This window comes from Corylus avellana, chromosome 3 (assembly GCF_965113065.1).
Source record: "Corylus avellana chromosome 3, dhCorAvel1.hap1.2, whole genome shotgun sequence".
In the NCBI taxonomy this organism is placed as follows: domain Eukaryota; kingdom Viridiplantae; phylum Streptophyta; class Magnoliopsida; order Fagales; family Betulaceae; genus Corylus; species Corylus avellana.
This window is the reverse complement of record NC_142492.1, coordinates 36,850,364-36,868,971: the sequence shown is the minus strand read 5'-3', so window position 1 is coordinate 36,868,971 and position 18,608 is coordinate 36,850,364. Positions and strand designations below refer to the sequence as shown.

At 38.5% G+C, this 18,608-nt stretch overlaps 2 protein-coding genes and 1 pseudogene across 2 annotated transcripts; 2 read left to right on the top strand and 1 right to left on the bottom strand.

The window, feature by feature from the left end:
• Nucleotides 1-1,796: 1,796 nt before the first annotated feature.
• On the top strand, nt 1,797-9,980 carry TUDOR1 (TUDOR-SN protein 1). The gene is made up of 17 exons (XM_059588334.2): nt 1,797-2,030; nt 2,522-2,689; nt 3,178-3,252; nt 3,348-3,461; nt 3,552-3,656; nt 4,336-4,542; nt 4,671-4,886; nt 4,973-5,080; nt 5,759-5,929; nt 6,016-6,213; nt 6,299-6,661; nt 6,755-6,985; nt 7,067-7,255; nt 7,331-7,408; nt 7,496-7,690; nt 8,591-8,968; nt 9,490-9,980. Exons 2-17 carry the CDS (start codon nt 2,537-2,539, stop codon nt 9,673-9,675), a joined length of 2,967 nt encoding a protein of 988 aa, XP_059444317.2. The 5' UTR covers nt 1,797-2,030; nt 2,522-2,536; the 3' UTR covers nt 9,676-9,980.
• Nucleotides 9,981-11,924: 1,944 nt separating this feature from the next.
• LOC132175331 (calnexin homolog) lies at nt 11,925-14,927 on the bottom strand. The gene is made up of 6 exons (XM_059587233.2): nt 14,780-14,927; nt 14,603-14,672; nt 12,750-13,876; nt 12,600-12,671; nt 12,402-12,515; nt 11,925-12,295 (listed from the first exon to the last, which is right to left on the bottom strand). Exons 1-6 carry the CDS (start codon nt 14,876-14,878, stop codon nt 12,143-12,145), a joined length of 1,635 nt encoding a protein of 544 aa, XP_059443216.2. The 5' UTR covers nt 14,879-14,927; the 3' UTR covers nt 11,925-12,142.
• A 480-nt stretch (nt 14,928-15,407) lies between these two features.
• Nucleotides 15,408-18,393, top strand: LOC132175687 (pentatricopeptide repeat-containing protein At1g08070, chloroplastic pseudogene; annotated as a pseudogene).
• The last annotated feature ends 215 nt before the right edge of the window (nt 18,394-18,608 follow it).

Genomic DNA, 18,608 nt, shown 5'->3' with positions numbered 1-18,608 from the left:
ATAAAGATAAGGTTTGAATAATTTACTTATTGATTCTATTTCATAGCAATGTAGTACTTAAATAACAAAATACAATGAAAGAGTCTCATGAGAAAATTAAATAACAAAATAACAATGAAACAGACTTTAATGTGGACTATAAATCAACTACTAACAAAATTAAACCTATTGTTAATGACACTAAGAGTCCTACTTACACAACAATAGTAAAATAATAAAACAACTAATAAACTGAACAAGAAGTAAAACTAAAACACTAATGAACGGAATAACCTAACAGATAATACTTCCTAACAAACTCACTGTCTAACAATATTCAGTACAGGATATCAATGAGTCATATTTTTCGCTCTCAAATAATAGAAATACTATCTCAAGGAAAAGATAAATTAAGGTAATGGAAGTGCATCCTCAATTTAGAGTAATGCTATATATCACATTTTTATCCCATAATTATCTTAGAATGCTGACGCATAAGTTTCAACTAAGGTTGTAATTGAGTCGAGTTAAACCAATCACATTCATGTGCACACAAACATACATATATCTAAATCAAAGCTCACAATAACAATTATTCAAAGTATATTTATTATATTAGGAAGAAAATTCATCTTTACTTAAGATGTTATAATTACAAATTTAAAATAATACTATAAAAAATAATAAAAATAAAGTTATATGAGTTGAGCCGAATTTATTATACGGATATATTTCATTTAATAATTGACCATAATTTTGTGTTCACGAACGACTCATTTATTAAACAAATCGAATTCGAGTTTGAATTTATACAAGCAATACTCCTAAATATATATGTGTGAGGTCACCATGTTTCAAAATGGAAGTAATTATGGCATTTACGTTAAAGATGCTGATGTCATAATATAGGTAGCACTCTTTTACATTTTCTTGAAAAAATTTGTTACCCGTCAACCAATAAAGCTGAATATATTCTTCGGCCTAATGGTCAACCTCAATTTATACTGAAACTCAAAGCTTAGATATATGTCGTGTGTTTTTTATTGTTTGGTTTGGGTCTCAAAGCTTAGTTATATGTCGCGCGTCTTTATCTGTTTGGTCTCGAAGCTTAGAAACATGTTTCTATTGGCAAATTTTGTGCAGAAAGAAAAAATAAAAATAAAATTAAGCAAGAATATAATAGTTTAGTAGATTTGATAGCTCAATCTCTCATAAAATGGAACTCATTAGTTCGATTCTTCTTTCTCTTTCTCCTTTTTATTATGCAGACATAGAAAAAATTAAAAAAAAAATCATATCCATAAAGATCTTCATATAACTTATTTTTTCATAAGTTTTTCATATAATTTTGGTAAATAATGAATGCAACGGAGTCATGGAGAGGAGGCAGTCCAATTAATCCCGTTTTCATACTTTTTTTTTTTTTTTTTTTTAATCAAATGCGGGAAAAGGTTACAAGGGAGGATCATTCCCACTCTTGATACTTGAAGACGCGAAAATGAGTCATTAAACTGGACCGTTTACTTTCTGTATAAGGCTAATATCGCTCTCAAAAAGCGAGTTCAGACGCACAAAAATAGACAGACAGAAAGCAAAGAAAAAATAAAAAATAATTAAACAGACAGTTTTGTATAACAAAAAGGGGAAAACTTATAAAAGAAAAAAAGGAAAAAGAAAAAAAAGAATGATGTCACTTTTCTGAGGATTTTGGAGGGCTTTATCCATGTTATGGTATTTTCGGTAATTTTACCCCAAAAAGGAGGGTACACGTTCAGCTTATCGTTTATATATGCCTCTTATAGCACATTTCGCGATCTCTCTCCCTCTTGGTTTTTTTTTTTCTCTTCGCTCTGCTGTGCCTGTGCTGTGTTCGGTTTTGTGTTGATCCGCCGCTCGTCTTCAAAACAGCATCTCCCATTACAGATCTCTTGCATTTTATTATAGTTAAATTGAAATCAAACCAATTGTGTTTTAATAGATTTGAAATTTTGTTATTTCGATAGATCCAAAGCAGAATCGTTGGGACTTCGTCTCTGTCTGATCTGATCAAGGTATGGCTTGCTACACGTCATTAATCTCCATGTCTCTATGTTTTTGATCATTAACAGATTTGCATGCACCTTCTTACCTATTCTTTCTCTCTCTTTTTTCTTTTTCTTTTTCTTTTTCTTTTTTTTTTTAATAATTAAGATGTTTGTCTTCTCGGTTGATTTGGCTTGTTCAAATGACGGATCCACCTGTTTCTTGCGCTTTCTGTGATCAATCTTTCAATGCTTTATCGATGCATGTGCTCATTTTGTACAATTACTAGTGCAGTCAATGTTATGGATCTCAATGATTTCTAAATTCAATCGCATGCAGTTCGAGGTTTTTTTTTTTCGTCTGGTTTTGATTCTTTATGATTGCCTTCTATATATACACACACGTAAAATCCCGACCGTTTAAAGCATTTTGTGTCTCGTAGATTTCAATTTGTCTAAAAATTAATGTTATGCAATTCGATTGAGCTTCCACTATCTCAATCTATTTAATTTGGTTGTAGGTAATAGCTGTTGAGATGGCGTCATCAACAGCTTCAGGTTGGTACAGAGGAAAAGTGAAAGCTGTTCCTTCAGGGGACTGCTTGGTGATTATGGCCATGACCGCCAACAGGCCTGGACCCCCACCTGAGAAGAGCCTTACTTTGGCATCTCTTATTGCTCCAAGACTGGTACCTTTTTTTTCTTTTTTTATTTTTATTTTTATTTTTATTTTTATTTTATTTTTATGTATTATTTTCTTGTTTCCTGGTCTGCTTTAAGTATTTTGTTGTTTCCTTCTACTCGGCTTTATCACTCTCATGTTGATGAATTTGTTTCATTTGCATGGTGATGATTTTTAACCAACTTGGGATTTTAATCATCCCTGTCATATTCTGCATTTTTTCTTTGTAGAAATCGAACATTTTGTTGATAATCGGTCTCTTTTCCAATTTTCCATGACCTAGTTTTTCTTGATTCTTTTCTCCTCCTTGACTAGTTTTGTTGATTGCAAAAAGTATTAAGATGATTGTTATCATGCTTGTGATTATAGTTATTGGTGACAAGAACCTTGTTATAATATTCATGTGAATTTTTTTTTTTTGGGTACTTATATTCCGGTTTGTTTAACACTATTTTCACTACATGATTTTGAATGCTATGTCTTCCCTACCTCTAGGCCCGTAGAGGTAGTGTTGATGAGCCATTTGCTTGGGACAGCAGAGAGTACTTGCGGAACCTCTGCATAGGAAAGGTGCCTTTTCAAATTATTTCACATATCTTTGGCGAGATCAAAATAGGTTCGTCAATAAGCATGTTACATCTAACTCATTATATTTTTCGCTACAGGAAATAACCTTCCGTGTTGACTACACTGTACCATCCATAGGGAGGGAATTCGGCTCTGTTTTCCTTGGTGACAAAAATGTTGCTTTGCTGGTGGTTTCTGAAGGCTGGGCAAAGGTTTATTCTTTTTGTTTCTATAGATGGATACTTCTAAGAAGTGACTTTTGATTTCTCTGTACGGGCATTAGCTGAATCTTGTTTCTGCAGGTTAGGGAGCAGGGTCAACAGAAGGGAGAAGCGAGTCCTTTCCTTCAAGAACTGCTACGTTTGGAAGAGCAAGCTAAGCAACAAGGTCTTGGTCGCTGGAGCAAGGTTTAAATTGCTTCCTTATGTTCTCTATTCTTTATCTATTGTTTTTAATTATCCAGAGGTCTCCCTTATGTCCTCCCCTGAATTATTGGTCTTCTTCTCGGGTATAAGTATGACTGTACTGGCGTAGTGGGAAAAGCATCTTGGGATTTTGTGGTGTCATCAAGATGACAACTTTGTTAATTATTTGGACCATGATGATAAAAGCAGAGCATTGAGGAAAAATAAGAAATGTTGTATAGATAAATTAATATTTTACCTCGAATGAGTCATAATGTATGTATGTATGTATGGGATTGGTCTGGCGATTGGTGGGTGCACTTGGTTTACCCTTGTGTTGTTGCTATTGGTATTTGATTTGAACCCAATTGGAATGACATTAAATATCTCTTAACTGTATTAGGTAATTAGCGATGAGATTTTTTTTTTTTTTATCAAAATCAAAGGGTACTTCATAATTTCTTATATCATCTTCTACCACTGTCTTGGAGAAAATCCTTCTTACCATCAGCTTTAATAAATAAAGCCAGGGATTAGAGTGAGAATCATCTGCATGGCATGTGCAGTTGTCTTATTTAAGGAGATCTGATGAAAAATTGTTGTGAAACAGATTAATTAATACACGTTACTTCTTTTTTTTTGATAAGTTATTAATACACATTACTTCTATTCCTGATTGCAGGTTTCAGGTGCTGCTGAGGCAGCCATCAGGAAACTACCGCCTTCTGCTATTGGTGATCCTAGCACCTTTGATGCCATGGGTATCTTAGCTGCAAACAAAGGCAGGCCCATGCAAGGTATTGTTGAGCAAGTTCGTGATGGTAGTACCATCCGGGTCTATCTGCTTCCAGAGTTTCAGTTTGTCCAAGTGTTCGTTGCAGGAATTCAGGTATGCATTTTATGCTGCGATTAGCATCTGTCCGCATGAAAATTTTTGCTGGTGTTTACTTTTCATAAAAAAATTTGCTGGTGTCAATGCTTCCTGCTTATGTAATCATGTTCTCTGTTTGATATTAGGCCCCATCTATGGGAAGAAGAGCTGTAATTGAAAGTGCTGTTGAAACAGAAGGGAATGCTGAAGAACGAAATGGAGATGCTTCTGTTGAATCTCGAGCCCCTCTAACATCTGCACAGAGGCTTGCAGTCTCAGCAGCATCATCTGCTGAAGTTTCTCCTGATCCATTTGGTGTTGAAGCCAAATATTTTACTGAGCTTCGTGTTTTAAATAGAGATGTATGTAAATTGCTGCTATAAGTTATCTTGCATATTGCCCTTTCCTTTTTCTTTTGAAGTTGTCTAAAATCAAGATGGATGTATAGGTTCGTATTGTCCTGGAAGGCGTTGACAAATTCAGCAATTTGATTGGGTCAGTATATTATCCTGATGGAGACTCTGCAAAAGACCTGGCATTGGAGCTTATCGAAAACGTATGTGTCTACATTTTGTTGTGCTATTACTACAAATATGTATGATTATTAAAATTTTAGTATTTGAGTAATGATTCTAATGTTTCTTGCTACACTTTAGGTCTTTAGTGTTGCTTCTTGTGTGGCTTTGCTTGTAACAGTTACTATAGCCAAGAGATTCATAGTTATATAGAGCAAGGCTTCTAAAGGAGATATTATGGAACCAAACATAATCTGCAAAGAAGTATCAGACGTTGAAGTCTTACAGAAAACCTTCTTGTTTTCATGCTATATTTGATAAGTTGTTTGGTGGTGTTGAAGGTAGAGAAAGATGAGGCTTAAACTGTGGCCTTAAACTGGACCATATGGAAATGGAAATAATTTTATATTGAATACTATCTGTCACGTCCTTTTTACTTTGAAACTTCTAATTTTGATTTGTTGTTTGGAAGTGCTTCTGGTTGCGATTATGAGGCTTGTTATGAATGTGCTCCATGTTTATTGCTATGATGTTTGTCTATACTGCCTTTTTTATCTTTTGAAAACGTGTGGTGTCTTTTGTGTTCATGTGAGTTATTTTATGCCCTGAGTTTATTTATGTGGTAGATGTCTCTACCTGACAGCTGCTAATAAGGCCATTTAAAAGGATTAGTGTTTGCACTGCCAATAATAAAAAATATCCTCTGTGTCTCTCTCTAGGGTTTAGCTAAGTTTGTTGAATGGAGTGCAAATATGATGGAAGAAGATGCCAAGCGGCAGCTGAAGGCTGCAGATCTTCAAGCCAAGAAATCCAGGTTGAGGATCTGGACAAACTATATACCTCCAGCTACAAATTCAAAGGCAATCCATGACCAAAATTTCACAGGAAAGGTAGTAGTTAGTCCAAGCTATGCTTATCTCAATTTATTTATTCTCGATGTCATAAATTTATGCTAAACAGCATTTTGCTTTTCCAGGTGGTGGAGGTTGTAAGTGGGGACTGCATTATTGTGGCTGATGATTCTGTCCCGTATGGAAGTCCATTAGCAGAGCGGCGAGTCAATCTGTCAAGTATTAGGTGTCCGAAAATCGGCAATCCTCGCAGAGATGAAAAGCCGGCTCCCTATGCCCGTGAAGCAAGGGAGTTTTTGAGGACACGACTTATTGGCCGACAAGTATGAACAGTCATTGTTATACCTTATTTCTTATGGTAATGAAGATTTTGATTTTATAATCGACTCTACTGTTTTTTTTTCCCAGGTGAACATTCAAATGGAGTATGCTAGGAAAGTTAGCACGGCAGATGGATCTGCAGCTGCTAGTGGGACTGCAGATTCCAGAGTAATGGATTTTGGTTCAGTTTTCCTATTGTCTCCCATTAAGGTTGAGGGTGATGATACCCCCTCACCTGCTCCACCTAGTCCTGGCAGCCAGCCTGGGGTGAATATTGCTGAGCTTCTGGTTGCTCGTGGCTTTGGCACAGTTATTAGGCATCGAGATTTTGAGGAGAGATCAAACTATTATGATGCCCTCCTTGCTGCTGAATCCCGTGCCATTGCTGGGAAGAAAGGTATTCATTCAGCCAAGGATCCTCCAGTCATGCACATAACAGACCTGCTTACGGTAAGAATGTTGCCATTATGCTAAATTATTTTCTCACTACAATCACCAGCTGACAAATTTTTTTTGTTTCTGTATTTTATGTGTATCACTTAGGCATCAGCCAAGAAAGCTAGAGATTTTTTGCCGTTCCTGCAACGGAGTAGGAGAATTCCTGCCGTTGTGGAATATGTCCTCAGTGGTCATCGATTTAAGTTGTTGATTCCCAAGGAAACATGCAGCATTGCCTTCTCATTCTCTGGTGTCAGATGTCCTGGTCGTGATGAGCCCTATTCAGAAGAAGCTATTGCACTGATGAGAAGAAAGATAATGCAAAGAGATGTTGAGGTATTCCCCTACCCCTTAGAACTGGGTAATTTGCCTCTTGGTTGCTTTCCTTGCGCTGATAAATCTGTATCTTTTATGCAGATTGAGGTCGAAACTGTTGATAGAACTGGAACTTTCCTGGGATCCATGTGGGAGTCAAAGACAAATCTGGCAATTTCGCTTCTTGAGGCTGGCCTAGCAAAACTTCAGACTTCCTTTGGCGGTGACAGGATCCCGGACATTAACCTTCTTGAACAAGCTGAGAAATCTGCCAAAAGGCAAAAACTGAAAGTAAGAAGTAGAACCTGCACTATAAGGCCACTATTCTTCCTCTGTCAATAATGCTAAATGGATGTAATCTTTCAGATTTGGGAGAAATATGTTGAAGGGGAGGAAGTGTCCAATGGTGCAGCTGTTGAAAGCAAACAGAAAGAAGTGCTGAAGGTGCTTGCAATACGAGTGCATCAAGTAATAGCCTTTTCATGTGTTGTACAATGGTGAATGACTTGTCCCGTTGTTATTAATTTTCAGGTAATGGTTACGGAAGTCTTGGGTGGTGGTAAATTTTATGTCCAGACAGTGGGGGATCAAAAAGTAGCCTTGATTCAGCAACAGCTTGCTTCTTTAAGTCTTCAAGAAGCTCCCGTAGTTGGTGCATTTAATCCTAAAAAGGGTGACATAGTCCTTGCTCAGTTTAGTGCTGACAGTTCCTGGAACCGAGCAATGGTGGGTCACCGTCCTCTTTCTCTGTCTCTCTCTAAACTACTTGCTTAACATTAGGAGCCACATGTCTATTTTGCCCATGTATAGTGATTACTGTTCAAGTATTTCAGCACTTGGCTTCTCCAGGCAATCTGGATGAAACTGCCACAGGGATGCAAGACTGGGTTGCAGGCAATCTGTATGGAATGCATGTTTTCAAGATGCTTTATGAAAATGTTTTAGGAAACGTATTTAAGATACTACACATAATAGCTAATCTCTAACATCATCTTTTTTTTTCTTCTTTTTTTTTTCAGTATTAAACTGTTTTTGTCACTGCCAGTAGAATTCCCACACAATTACCTGTTGCAAACTTCAAAAGTTTAGATTACTAAATATAAGGGATCTTTTGGTCCAGTTGAAATCTCAACAATGTAATATATTTACTTAGTAGTGGGGGCGGGGACACAGTACCTGTTGTAAACTGATTATGAGTTGTAAATTAAAAAGTATAACTAACATAAAGTCATAAATGTATGAACTTAAGTAATGCTAAGTTCAGAATATGAAAGAATATGTCAAATAAAACTTTCAAAAAATACTGATAGATGAAGTCAACAGTATTCTCTTTGATATTCATAAGTGCCTCTGATGTAGTATTTATAATCGTATTCTATCATAAGGAATTAATAATGTACTATTTATGATTTAAAAATGTCATATTTCGGCTGCAGTCGGTCCAGTGGTTAGACCAACGACCTGCAACCTGGTCATTTTCTTTTTTATTTATTTTGTTATAAAAACTTGCCTTCTTAATGCTTGCGCCTCTCTTTTCTTTTTTTATCCCTTTCTGCTGAAATACATTTCAGTATATGATTTATATGCCTTTCTTTGTTCTTAATCATTTCTTTTCAACTTGTAAAGATTGTCAATGCACCTCGAGGAGGCGTGGAATCCCCAAAAGACAAGTTCGAAGTGTTCTACATTGATTACGGGAATCAAGAGGTTGTTTCTTACAGTCAGTTACGGCCTCTTGATCCTTCAGTGTCTTCTGCACCTGGTATTGCTCAACTATGTAGCCTTGCATACATAAAGGTTCCGAGCTTGGAGGAGGATTTTGGTCAAGAATCAGCTGAGTATCTGAGTGAGCACACATTGAACAGTTCGAAAGAGTTCAGGGCCAAGGTTGAGGAAAGGGACGCGTCTGGAGGAAAAGTCAAAGGACAGGGAACTGGGACAATTCTTATTGTAACTCTTGTCGCTGTGGATGCTGAGATTAGTATAAATGCTGCCATGCTTCAGGTTTACATAATATCTCACTTCGTTGCCTTGTTTTTCATGTGAAGATCCACTCTTGACAGTATTTATCTTCATTTCAGAAACGTGCAATTAATTGAACTGACATATCTCACCTTTTGTTCTGCAAATGTAAATTTCACCATTTTCATGGGAACTACACAATGAAGAAATTAATACTTACAGTTTGTCACCTGAGCTACCCAATTACCATCTAAAAATGAGAAACATAACCACGTAGCTTGGTGAAGCCTTGTTTTGCAGAGAGCCTTTTTATGATTTACCTTCTATTTGCAACCTGAAATTATGAACAAGCTTTCTACTATTCACCATATATATATATATTTTTTTTCTTTTGACTTTGGTTTATTCAACAGCCCAGACAAGGACAAGTCTTCTCAAGCTTTAATTCTTTATTTGTCTATTCTTTTGAGGGCTCAGCATTTCTACCCATTTTGAGGCAGTCATTCAATTGATTAGAAATAGAATGCTTAGCTACACTGCTTATGGCTTTTCTGAATTTACAGGAAGGACTTGCTATACTAGAAAAGAGGAAGAGGTGGGACAACAAGGAAAGACAGTTGGCACTCGATAATTTGGAGAAGTTCCAGGAAGAAGCGCGCACTGCTAGGCGGGGAATGTGGCAGTACGGAGATATCCAGTCAGACGATGAGGATACAGCTCCTGTTAGAAAGGCTGGTGGCCGGCGATGAATATGATGGTGGTCTGAGGTAATTTAAAAGATATATCAATTCAAGCAGCATAAGACCAGTTAAATTATAGGCACCACTGGTCGCTTCTAGTGTATGAGAGCAAACAAAAGTGACAGCACAAACTTGCTTAAGTTTTGTTTTGTTTTGTTTTTGCTTTTCTTTTTTTCCCAATTTATTGTTAGTTGCGGGGACAATTTTTTTTATAAACATGTCTTAATAAGGTGAATGTCATCCAGTCTCCTTGTGGAACATCGTAGACAAATTTTCCTATTAAAGTTAAAGGGCTGTGTTAGTATTGGGGTCTCTATTCTCTACCAATATATGAGACATCCTTACAATTTTATAATTTGTATGTTCTCGTTTACGGGATATTCTGTTAGGGTACAATGCCTGCACCCATAAGTTACTCCTGTAAAGCTGCATAGCAGAAGTACTCCAGCTACAAGGGGTGCTGCTGAGTGCTTACATTATATTATCAACCTACTTCTGGAGGCAAGCGTTTGACAAACAGGCAGAATATTGAAAAACATTAGAAGTTAGAACCGCATAGAGGCAAAATCAGATAGGGATAGCTAGGTTTGAGCTTAAATTTTTGGAACCCGATAGCTAGAGTTTGTGTTTTAGGCTGAACATAGGTGGGATGGATTTGAAAAGAACTTTTAGAATTTTAACGGAATGGGTTTGGGCTTGGGAAGACTTCTTGTCTCTAATCCGACCCATTGCCATTGCTACAAACAGTAAACTTATATAAAGCATCAAAAACATATTGAGGCATGTGTTTTTAGCATCATCGACCGATAGTTTGCAAATGTAAGTCTCATATCACTAAACAAGGCAGCCTAGGTTAAATATAAGCTCTGCATTTTAGAACCTTGCTCCAAATCTTAGCTCGTAATCATATTCTACAACCTAGCCTGGCGCTCCAGCAAGTGACTTGGTGACTTCATGTTTTGGGTAACCCAAAAAAAGTTGGCCCCGTAAATAAATATTGCTCTGGCCGGACTGTCAAGCAGTAGAAAGTTTGGTTCGCTTCTGGTGCAGTCCCTGTGAAATGTCCAGCTACACTTGGTGAAACCCAGATGTAAGTGGTTGGTCATATACGTGCTGCAATTCTATTGGATTGGGGAAATGGGGGATAGCCTGAGACTTTGGTCCCAACATAACACGGTCACGGTGCATGAATATTTCTGTTCTAAATGAGGATGGCCACGGTGGGGTGAAAGTACGCGATGGCGCCTTTGACGGCTAATGTCTCAAGTTTCTGATAACCCAAATCCTGTTTGACAGCAAAGAAAAAGGTAAAACAATAAAAGATTTTGTCTAATGCGGGGGTAGTTGGGCTGAACGATTGTAGCCCATTTTCTATCCATTCGGCCATTTCAATAGTTGAGTAGTTATGCCCATTTCAGTAGATTGATTTTAGTTCGATTCTATAAATTTCTGAAAATTGTATTGTAGAAGGGATCTTTGAAGAATAATACTCAAATTTTCCCTTCTTACTTTCTTTGGAGATGAATTAGACACCCTTATCACCAATTTCTTTCACACAATTCCACAAACACATGTAAAACAACCAAATTACATCAATTTTCATACAAAAATTAAAAATCTTTGTTACAAACTTCTTCAAGTAAAAGGTGTCCAAAATCTTATATACATGGAACTGGAAAAGAGCCGGTCCTTTAAAGTGGGAGAGCAAAATTGTAATTTTACATTTTTTTGGATAATTTTGCCCTCCCACTTTACAGGAAGGGCTCTCTTCTTTTAGATGATCCAAATTTTATATACACATTTTAATCCGGCCTATAAATTCCGTGACTCCAGGAAAAAACAGTGCAGATATTTTAACCAAGCAAATATACTTTCCAAACCGCTCCCAAATTTCGATAGTTTAAAACCTAGACGCAATCAACTGCCAACATCAACAATTAACCAGCGGTGATGCAGATGATACCCACGTTATTCAGCCGCAAAGCAAGCAAAATGATACCCAATCTCCCGATAATATTCTTTATCTACACTCGTATGTATGTCAATGATGTCTTGCAAAACCAACCACTGTTGCGTACTTTGGTTTTTTTTTTTTTTTTTCTCATCTCATTAAAGAAAAACACAGAAAAGTAAGACATTTGTGTAATTTGGCAACAGCAAATTAGGATGAAGCAATAATCAACGTAATTGACATACTAAGCTTCTATCCAACTATCGGCATTACAGCAATCATAAACCTTTTTTTTTCTGACAAAATCTTCAAAATCCTCCACTTGGTGAATTAATTTCTACTTGGAAGCAGGAAAGGAAATATCACATCCTGATAGATTATCAGATTTACACTCTTCGTGCATTTAATATTCAAAACAAAGCCAAAAAGGTCTATGACCAATCAAGAATAGGCCTATAAAAACAACTAAGCTCCAAAATTACCAAAAGTGAGAGTGACAACAACTAGACTCCACCTTTAATCGTTTTAATTTTCACGTCGGGCTGACCTTCGACGAGGAGCAGCAGTATCTTCCTTCTCTTTCTCTTTCTCTTTCTCTTCCTCTTCCTCCTTTTCTCCGCTGCTTCCTTGACTATTAGAAGTCTCGGCAACACCTGTATTTTTCTTTTCCACTCTTGCCTGCACATAAGCGAAACAAAAGTGTAAACAACTCCTCGAGGGATTTCCTTAGAAGCTTGCTTAGGACAGAAAACAAAATGCCAAATGATAGGGGTACTATACTCACATTCTTCTTCCCACCAAAAATGACCTTAAACAGAATCGTGAAGATGACAAGCACGACAGAAACAAGAATGCCAATCGTGAGATTTGGCTGTTTCTCTCCCTTCTCAATGAGATCCTGCAAGACAAGCTCAGATTTCAGGGCATGTTCCTAAAATCACCCATAAGTGGATAGTAACAAAAGAGAAGTCCCATGACTTACAAGTATCTTAACCTTGTATGCACCTAAAACGGGAATATCCGCAATCTTGTACAGGACATCAAATACGTTCTTCTGCAGGAATCAAATACAAGTTCAGGTTAGAGTATTAATTGGAAGAAATACAGAAACTAGGACTATCCAACTCATTACCTGGAAGCCTACAAGACCATCTGAACCAGTAGCTAAATCTTCAGCCTTCTGTTTCTCTTTCTCAACTTCAAATTTTGGCTTCCAAGTGGTCTCCCGGTATGACTCAGCAGTCTTCTCATCTTTTGCAATCAGGATATTGTCAAATAAAATGCCATCTTGCATTGTCCAAATCTCAATTCCGATAGCAGCAACAGGCTCAAAATCAGGTTTTTCAAGTTCAAAGTAGTCAGGGTTTGGAATCTCCTGAGGCTTCCAAATACCCTTGTAGTTGGGGTTATCAATAAGTGGGGCATTCCATTTTCCCTTGTAAGCTGGATTCCTCTTCATGGGCCTCTTCCATTCACCGCAACCAGGACCTGTCTCACACTTTGGGTTATCAATTTTTGGGGCCTCCCATTCACCATCCTCCTCGTCATCCCAGTCTTCTGGTTTTGTTGCCTCAGGATCATCTATCTCCTCGGGCTCATCATCTAGCCATCCTTCAGGTTTCACAGCTTCCTCGTCTTCAATTTCCATGGGTGCATCCTCATCCCAATCATCTGGTTTTACAGCACTGGGGTCTGGAATTTTCGCTCTCTCATCCCAATCCTCGGGCTTCTTATCATCTGGATCAGGAATCGTCTTGGCAGGAATTAGCGGAGGCTCAAAATCTTCAGCTGAAAGGAAATTTGCGTTCTTCTTCTCCTCCCCATCAATCAGAATCCGCAACTCATTGTCAGGTTTGAAAATGGCAGTATACACGTGAGATAGCTTGTCTGAGGGGACAGACGCTGGGTACTTGAGGTGGTGTTCAACGTACGCCCCAGTCTTGGGATTCTTATGCTTAAAAATGAAGTGAACCTTGTTTGTGGCCCCACATTTGTCGGGTCCAAACATTATGGTATAAGGAGACTCATTGTCAAATTCCTTAGGTTTCCATCCAGCCTCCTGTGGTCGAAGATATTTGAGATATGCACCACCACATTCAAGCCCTTCCTGGAGCCGAGTCTCAAATTGGAGGACAACAGTTCCATCCTTGAGATTCACAGGCTCATCAAGCTCTTTAACTATGGCATACTTCCTGGCCTTCTCACTCACAAGAAGCCCGTAATCATCATGTCCCTCACTCTTTGAATGCTTCCACACACCTTGAACCCCGAAAATACAAATCAAGATAAGTTTCCAACCCACCGAAAGTAACTAAATTGCTAGCATCATAGTTTGAAATTTCATCGCAACAAAAGCTCACCATGTGAGCATGGATTTTATCATATCATAGACAGATACTTTGCAGAAAATGATTGAAATGAAACGATGCACAAAAAAGAGCTGAGCAATAATAATTACAACTAGAAGCTTAGAAGGCGCACAAAAAGAAATGCAATGCATGGAAAATGATAAGCAGGTAAAATCCAGTACAAACTCTGGATATGTCCAAAGATGAAATGTTTAGACACAGCACAAAGAATTCAAAACATTAAGAGCCACACATGTACGTGTGTTGTGTATGTATGATTCTGCAGTCTTGTTCCTCTACATACAACCACTCAAGAGGAAGATTTAGCCAGAGTTAATAGTTGCAACACTTAGGAAATAAGAACCCCAAGCACGTGTTCAGCTGTTGTTTCAGCAATTGAATATTTTTCATTTTTAAAACATGCTCGAAAAATATCAAAAGAAATAGATAAATAGAAGAGTTGCTTTGTGTTTTTGTTCTCAAGACAAATCAATTATCAATCAACTCATAATGGCACATAAAAAATCAGAATAACATAAATTCGACATCCTAGAGACCAATTCCAGACATTTCCCATCGTGTAATTTAAGCGGTGATCTACAAGAAGTAAAAGACGACGAATATGAAGTAGTATTACCTTGATAGTCTGCTTTGTCAGATGCGATCCAACTGCCTTCGAACGGCTTGTCAAATGACTCGTAAAAGATCTAAAACCAAAAATCAAATCCGATTTCAGCGAATCACAGATCTAAATCTTAGATTTCTTTTTATTTAGAGAAAAAAAAAAAAAAATAGATAACTAACTGAGGTATACCGTATGATCGTCAGAAGCGGAAAGCTGCTGCAATGAACAGCAGGCGATCAGAAACAGCACCGCAACAAGTAGCCGAGGGACAAGTTTTCCCTTTCCCATTTCTCTTTCTTTCCCCGAATACAATCTTCTCTCTATCTGAGAGATGCGTACCTCTTCTATTTATAGACGACCTTAGATCTCCGTCCGTACCCACTGGGCTTCGCGCTGTTTCAACCAATCAGTTCACATGCCACGTTTTATTCTCCAATGGAATTATGACACGTATGCCGCTTGCTCAACCCCCTCCTCCTCCAAGCCGACCTTGACTTGAATCATGGCCTCCTCTCCTCTTGGCCCATCTCTTTAACAGAAATACAAAAAAGGGCCATGCATGCATGTATGTATGTATAAATACTTGAATTGAACCCACGGGCTTCTTCTTGGGTTTTTGTGCTTCGGCTTAGAAGCTCAAAGCATGGCCCTCTGATTTTACTGGTGTAGTGTTTGGAGTTGGGCCTATATAAAAGGACCCTGTCGACCAAATAAAAATGACGTCGTTTTCAACAGCACACGCAAACGCAATATATTATATAATATATGCTAGAAGCCTAGAAGAAGCCTCGAAATCGAATGAATGAAATGAAATGAAATGAACCTCCAGCCCCAGCCCCAGCCCCAGCCCCTGGACAGGACAGACAATCTATCTCAATCTCAAAGCATTTTATAGATTAGATACTCGATCGGACGAGTCAGATGAACAAGGGAAACAAGGCCTTTCTCCAAGGTAAGTTTAACTGTACATTACGAGGAATCACTCTCCGCACTTGGAAAACTGCCAACACCTCAAAATCAAATCAGGACTACTCCTGCAACAGATTTTGCTCGTCTTTTTTGTCTCTCTTACAAAATCACCAACACTCCTCCAAACATTTTAATCAAATTCTGTCGCGTGCAATTGCTTCGGGCCTCTTCTCAGACCCCTTCATATCCAGTAAACTCCTCCTTGCCTCTCTCTCACCCCGTCATCTTGATCTCCAATTCCCTCGAGCCCTTTTCTTTCAAATCAAGAACCCCAATATCTTCGCCTGGAATTTCATGTTCAAAGCCTACTCTCAGAGCTCTTGCCCAGAACAATCCATATATCTGTACAATCTCATGCGACGACGTTTTGCGACTTTGCCCGACAACCATTCCTTCCCTTTCCTCCTCAAAGCCTGTGGCCGTCTCTCGCTTTCTCAGAAAGGTCAAGAACTCCACTCTCTGACCCTCAAACTCGCACTTGAACCAGATGTCTTCGTACAAAACGCCCTGGTGTCAATGTACTCCCTCTGTGGCTTGCTTCAGACTGCCCGCAGAGTGTTCGATAACATTCCAGCTTCGGTTCGCGATGTAGTATCTTGGAATAGTATGATTTCTGGCTACTTGCACAGCGATTGTTGTGGGGAAGCCCTCAAGGTTTTTGGTGAAATGCTGGCTGATGGGTCCATGAGGCCAGATGGGATAACTTTTGTGAGCGCTCTGACTGCTTGTGGAAGAATCGGATTTCTTCATCTGGGGCGGAAAATCCATGGATTACTTGCACGGAGTTCATTTCTTTTAGATGTCGTTTTGGGTTCCTCTCTAGTAGACATGTACGCCAAATGTGGGCAGATGGAGAACGCTAGAAAGGTTTTCGACAGAATTCCAGATAAAAATGTAGTTTGTTGGACTTCTTTGATAGGCGGTTATGCCCATTCGCATTTATTCAAGGAAGCGATTGAGTTGTTCAGGGAGATGCAGGTACATGGAGTTAAAGCTGACGCTGCGACTGTGGCTTGTGTAGCTTCTGCATGCGGGCATTCAGGTGCTCTGGATCAGGGGAGGTGGGTGCACGCCCACTGTGAAAAGAGTCGCATTCACATGAACCTCTCCACAAAAAATGCTTTGGTTGATATGTATTCAAAGTGCGGAGATATCGAAAGGGCTCTCCAAATTTTCCATAAGTTGACTGAGAGAGATGTATTTTCATGGACAGCGATGATTACTGGGCTTGCCATGAATGGGCAGTCTGATAAAGCATTGAGATTTTTTTCACAAATGGAAATGTCCGGCGATGTTAGGCCGAATGAGGTCACATTTCTTGGAGTCTTGTCTGCATGTTGTCATGGTGGATTTGTAGATGAAGGGTTCCACTATTTTAATGATATGACTCAAAGTTACAAGCTCACGCCTCGTATTGAACATTATGGGTGTATGGTTGATCTTCTTGGCCGTGCTAACCTCTTGGCTGAGGCAGAAAAGTTTATCAGGGCAATGCCCATTGAAGCTGATGTGGTTATATGGCGATCCCTACTTTTTGCCTGTAGGTGTCATGGGAGCATGGAATTGGCGGAGCTGTCAGCCGATAGAATCGAGGAACTGCAGCCGAGAAGGTGCGGGGGACGCGTTTTATTATCCAACATATACGCTTCAGCCTCGAGGTGGTCTGATGTGAACAAAATGAGGAAAGGTATGGCTCTTCAAAGAATCCAAAAGCTCCCTGGTTGCTCTTTCATTGAAATTGATGGTGTCGTTCATGAATTCTTTGCTGCGGATGGTCCGCAATATTGTCAGATAGAGTCCATGTATGAGACGGTTATTGGAATTAATAAGGTTATACAAGCTGAAGTTTTTGACCCAGATATCTAGGATTGTCGATGACAGTTGATTTTAAATTCTAGTAAACTGTAAACCTTAGCTTGTAATTACCAGATGAAATTTATGCCTATGGGATTATGAAATGCTAGTGACAGTGAAAAGTAGCAGCACTTTAAACCAAACGAGGAAACAGTTGTTGCTTGAAATTTCGCTGCAAGGCAAAAGAGTTCACAAGGGCAAAGTAATTCTTGAAGATATTAGAGAAATGCTTCGGGTTGATGACATGGGATTCAAATAAAGCCCAAGTATAGAAAAGAAATAGGATGGGAGGCGGAGGCGGGGGACGCCGTGACGTGCCGCTGTACAAAAGCTATATTACGACGAGTATGGAATGAAAACATATATTCCATCCCACGTAGTATTTGATTTGAAGGCAGCTTTTAACCATATGAGAACTGCCATTTGTAAACGCAGGCTGGCCAATGTCCAAACGGGGATTGGCGAACGACCCTGATTAATTAAGTTGGATGTTTTGATTTGGCAGTTGCCTGCCACCGAAGACAATGTGCCAGGTGAAACAACTAGAGCTGTGAGTCTCTGTTCTGTCCACTTCTTTTGGCCTCAAATACTACTGGAGCTCAACCTGTAAACACTAAGCCTGACAATATCCTTGTGAGTTGATGTTCGAGATTTTGCAATAAAGAATCTTCCAACAAAGCCTTCTTGGCTTGAAGCGTTTAGCAACACTGAAGTTGAAGAGACTCCTGATGGATCAAATACAAGAAGAGAGAGTCTAAAAGGGTCATCAAGAAATCAACCCATTTAAGAGAAGGGACTTCAGAATAAATGAGTACTATACATGAATTAATTCTAGGCAAATTCATGAATCTATGTTTGGTGCCTATCTCTATAAATGATTATCTTGTATTGTCTTTTGGAGATCATCATTTGTCATGTGTTATCAATTATGTAACGAGAAAACAGCAAAGGATTGTTGATCCAATTATGGAACGGATCGATGTGGGCTAGACTTCTATCTTTTCTTTTCTTTTCTTTTCTTTTTTAATTTAATTTTTCTTCTCTATTTTTTTAAACTTTTTTGTTTTTGTATTCTTATGTGACTTGAGACTTAAGAAAGTATTGAACTTGTCATCCAAGATAGCTCAATCGGTTAAGGACCACGTCTTATGAAAATGGAGATCATTTGTTCGAATCCCCTCTCCTTGTTCATGTA